This window comes from Brassica rapa, chromosome A07 (assembly GCF_000309985.2).
Source record: "Brassica rapa cultivar Chiifu-401-42 chromosome A07, CAAS_Brap_v3.01, whole genome shotgun sequence".
NCBI lineage: Eukaryota > Viridiplantae > Streptophyta > Magnoliopsida > Brassicales > Brassicaceae > Brassica > Brassica rapa.
In genome coordinates this window covers 14,851,116-14,855,626 of record NC_024801.2, presented here as the reverse complement: position 1 = coordinate 14,855,626, position 4,511 = coordinate 14,851,116, and the positions used below count along the sequence as shown (strand labels likewise).

General features: G+C 35.4%; 1 protein-coding gene across 1 annotated transcript; it reads left to right on the top strand.

Annotated features, from left to right (window-relative positions):
* The first annotated feature begins 609 nt into the window (after nt 1–609).
* Nucleotides 610–4,309, top strand: LOC103829560. The gene is made up of 2 exons (XM_009105232.3): nt 610–2,356; nt 2,753–4,309. Exons 1-2 carry the CDS (start codon nt 2,076–2,078, stop codon nt 4,215–4,217), a joined length of 1,746 nt encoding a protein of 581 aa, XP_009103480.2. The 5' UTR covers nt 610–2,075; the 3' UTR covers nt 4,218–4,309.
* Nucleotides 4,310–4,511: the final 202 nt, after the last annotated feature.

The window sequence follows — 4,511 nt, the reverse complement described above, 5'->3', positions numbered from 1 at the left end:
TGCGGTTATACCAGTCAAGCGCTTAGTACCTTGTTTATCTCTACAAACTGATGGTTAAGGTTTTTAGTTAATTTGTAGGGTTTTTAAATTGTTATGTATATCAGTATATGCATGCGAACAGTGGCAGTGGCGATGCTGCATGGAATAAAGGAGGGGAAGTTATCCCCATAAAAATTTAAAATTTAATGTAATTCTTTTACAGTTTTAGTATACTAATGTAATTCTATAGATATAGTATACTTGTGTTTATTGTTTCATTTCTGCTTCGGATAAAAAAAAATATTTCTAAATCCATCATTATGTGGGAGCAGAACCGGGCTAGTGAAAATTTGTTAAAACATTTTAGTGAACCGTTATATAGTGAACCATCTATATATATGTGTGTGTGTATTTTTGGTATAGCAACATAAAAACAGCTATTGTAAAAATAAATAAAAACTTTAGTTATGAAAAATGATAAAAGGTATTGATAAATTTTATGGTATTTAGACCAAAAAAAAAGAAATTTATGGTATTACGATTTAAGAAATAAATAAATAGTATACTATAAACTATATTTTTACAAAATCATCAACAAAATTTGTAAAAAAAAATTAAGAATCTATAAATATTTTATTTCAAATAGGGCTTCCAAAATCTAATAATCGGCTTGGTATGCGAGACTCCAGTGCAAGATGTCTCACTTTGAGTATTGATTGTTACTAAACACAAATTATTCTCAACATATATATTTTTTCCTAAAGGATTCTCAGCATATGCATTCAGCAGATACGTTTTTTGTTTTGTTATGTGGCCAACACGCATTCTTGGATATAGAAAACATACAAGGAAGATTAACACTATACATGATGGATGCAATCTAGTCGAGGTAGGTACAAGGTAGACTTGAGCGTATTTTAGGATTAACAAACTTCCTCAAACTGGGAATGGACACATATCTAATTTTTAGTTATTTGCCTACAATACATGGTGATTTTAAGTTTTTTATTTATCAAATATAAAAACATACATTATAAGAAAAATTAAGATTTACTCGATAAAACAATATATAATAAAAAGTAATAAAACAAAATTCAAGATAATATTCTACCCACGTTAGTGATTAAATCAGTTGCCAAAAAATTGGTTTGATATATAGTCTAATGAAAAGATAAAGTATATATAATAGATGTTTGAGTAAGATGAGCAGTCAATGAATTGGAGGAATGCATATATATATATGTATATATAACCTTAAGCAATATTTGAAAACATCCATATTGTCTATTGAGGACCGTTTGTTGAATATACAAGTGACACATTCGCACATTTTTGTTTGGTACTAAGACTATGCTTTCAGTAGGTCTATAATTTATACAAAAAAAAATCTTCTAAGTTAGCTTGCTGATGTATGAAAGAAAGGTTGTTGATATTTTCAAAAACATTATCATAACTTTGATATATTTAGATTTAAATTTGACATACATAGATGGCAATCATAACTCGGATATGTGCGTAAAGTTGATTTTTTTTTTTTGGAAACTGGTGTAAAGTTGATTTCTACAAACTAGAAAATGTTCTACGATCCGATGATAATAATCTACGAAACTATCCAAACAAATATTCAGAAACTTGAGAAAGAAAAAGAAATGTTTATTAAAAATAGCTATAAATATGCTATAAATATGGGAATAAATGTAAAATAACCATATTCTATAATGGATAATCTATATGTTCTATTTTGTAGAACTAAAACAACTAGCTTTTAAAAAATTTGACCAGAAATTTTCTATAAAATTATTTTGATCAATTTACAGAAATCATACTAAAAGAGCTCCAAAATTATTAGTGTAAACATATTACTAAATCGCTTAATTAGTAAAGAGATTTGGACAAAGATTTATAAATTAAATGACAACAATGGTTTGGTCCCAAAAATACATGTCTGAAAATGCCAATTAAAAAAAGAAGTAAAAGAGAGTAATTTGTGAGGACACACACACACACCATACTATTTACGAACGGACCAGCCTTTGAGGGATTTTAAACAGCTAGGTCAGTAGAAGAGGGCAAATAGGTAATTTCGTAGGAAGAGTATGTCATCTTGTTCCTCTCCTTTAATTTTACCAGTCTATTGGTCCTCAGCCTCCCTTCGCCTCAGGTGGCGTTTGCTCTATCATCCCAACAAAATCGCTCCTTTTTTTTTTTTGATTAATTCTTACAAACAAAGGAAGAAAAAAAAAACTGAAAAAGCTCCGAAATTTCAGACGACAAGTCTGTCTGTAGATGATTCGATGCTTCTGGCAGACATGGACCGAAAAGCCCTAGCGATTACGCCTCCACTCCTACTCCTTTCCTCCTTCTTCTTCCATCTTCGGTACCATCCTTTTTCTATATTACTCACCTCTTTCTTTTTCTTTTCTTTTTTTAGCTCGCCAACCTTTTACGATGATGGGTCACTGTTGTTTCTTACATAAGCTCACCAAAGTTTTGATTTTTTTTGTTGTCACTAGCTCTGATTGTTGTGGGTTCATCGAAAAGTCTACTCTTTTATGCGCTCTACTTCTGGGTTTTTAGTTTCGCTATCGATAGGAATAGTCAATCTCTTCTTTGTCTCTTTACTGTTTATAGAACGCTTTTGATTTCTTTCTCTCTCTCTTTTTGGATACTATTTTGAAGATTGCATTTTTTTTGGGTATGTTTGTAAAGTAGTTTGGTGAACCCTCCCCCTGATTACATATGTTTCTCTTCTTGTTTGTGTGGGTTTTTGCAGAGGAGCAGCATTTGGTTCATCAAAGGCCTTTCATTGTCTTCTGCTTCTCTCATGTCTCTTGCTCTCCTCAGTCAACACACTGCATAACTTGGCTGACTATGACTCTCTTGGTTCCTACAACATTGCTGAAAGGTTTCAGAGGTTTAATGGTGGGAGTGTAGGGGTACAGAATGTTTGTCCCAGTTCAAACCTCCTCTTCTCTTTGCTTCCAGCTTTAGGATCAGAGTATCATCAGTTTGATCCTGTTCTCACCTTCTTTAGTCCTGGCAAATCATCGAGTAGTAGTAGCTCTGCGCTGGCGAGTAGCAACAATCTATCTGGCGTTGTGTGGCTGTCTCTAAAGCCTGTCCACATCATAGAGTTTCAGCCTTTTACTGGATTCTCACGCATAGGAGGAGGTACCAAACCTTTGTCCAAAGAGCTCTTGGGTAAGGAGAACACAAGGGAGTGGAGTATCTCTGTCTCGGGAAATGGTTTGATGGAGCAGAAACGGTGTGAAGGGTTGTCTTTAGAACCAGGGGAGGACTCAATCAAGTTCCTCTTCTTCTACTGGACCGAACTCTCTTGTGCATCTGGAGTTGCTGTTTTTGCAGTGCCTATGAAGTCCACAGCGCCTGTTCTGATGCTTAGTCTTTACAAAAAGCCAGTCTCTTGGTGGCTGCGGGCCAAGAAACTCTTGATCGCACTTCTCATTGCCGTTGCGTTGCTTATTCTGATATTCTGCTTCAACGACCACTTCGTCGAAGAGAGAAACAACATTGCGGTTAGCAAAGCTGAGAAGCCATCCACTATCACAATCTCTCTTGAAATGGATACTCTGCTAAGATCCATAAGCAAAGAGACGTTGCAAGGGTCCAATGAGGTTGTTTCCGAGAACAGTGTAAAGCCAGTTGCTTCTGTTTCTTCTTGCCAAGTAGAAGAAACATCAGAACTCACTGTAAAGACTGCGAAAGACAAGAAGAGAAGGCGTAACAAGAAGAAGAAGAAGAAAGGAGCAGTCAGCGAGTTAACAACAGATGTTTCAAGCAGTCAGAGCGGAAACTCAACTCCAAGATCTCCATTGTCACCAGAACCACCAGCTGTTGTTGTTACTCAAGCCGCAACGAAGCCTGCTACTCCAAAACCAGCGCTATCGCACTCAGCAACGTTTCCTGTTTCAGGTACCAAGTCAATGGTGATCATACAAGGAAGCTCCCTGGCTCCAAATGCGAGAGCTCCTGGAGCCAAGTCAAGAAGTGAAGTGAAAGAAGCAGAAGAAGAAGAGTATAGGTATTATGATATATGGGGAGATCACTTGACGGGGCTTCATTTGATGGATAGGTTTAAGGAAGTGAGAGAAGGCAGCAGCAGCTCATGTTTTGGTGAAGAAGACGACGAGTTTGTGAGTCTTTTTGTTAAGGGTCCTCATCACAACTTGTTACCAGGCTGCTCTCTTGCCAATCCAATGGCTCTAATAAAGAAATAAAAAAAAAGATATTATTATATAATAATGCAAAGCCCAGTGGGCTTTATGATCAGGGAGCATTTTTTGCATGGAGTAGCATGTTTCTCTTTTGATCGCTGTGTTTATGCTTGTAGTGGCAGTGAAGCTAAATGCCTTCGAGACTTAACCAAAGGTAGAAACAGTGAAAAGTCTTACAACGGTAGATCAAATACTAAAGAACAGATTGAAAAGAGATTTAAAAAAAAAATAATACTCTCTCCGTTTTTTTTCCGTTTTACAATGTAAGTAGTTTAAACTAAAAGAACTAATATTAAA

What these genes read in the sequence shown, in the direction of transcription:
- LOC103829560 (XM_009105232.3), top strand. Translation starts at nt 2,076, where the DNA reads ATGTCATCTTGTTCCTCTCCTTTAATTTTACCAGTCTATTGGTCCTCA. An exon ending in TCCTTCTTCTTCCATCTTCG is followed by an intron (nt 2,357 to 2,752) that starts GTACCATCCTTT and finishes GGGTTTTTGCAG; the next exon opens with AGGAGCAGCATTTGGTTCAT.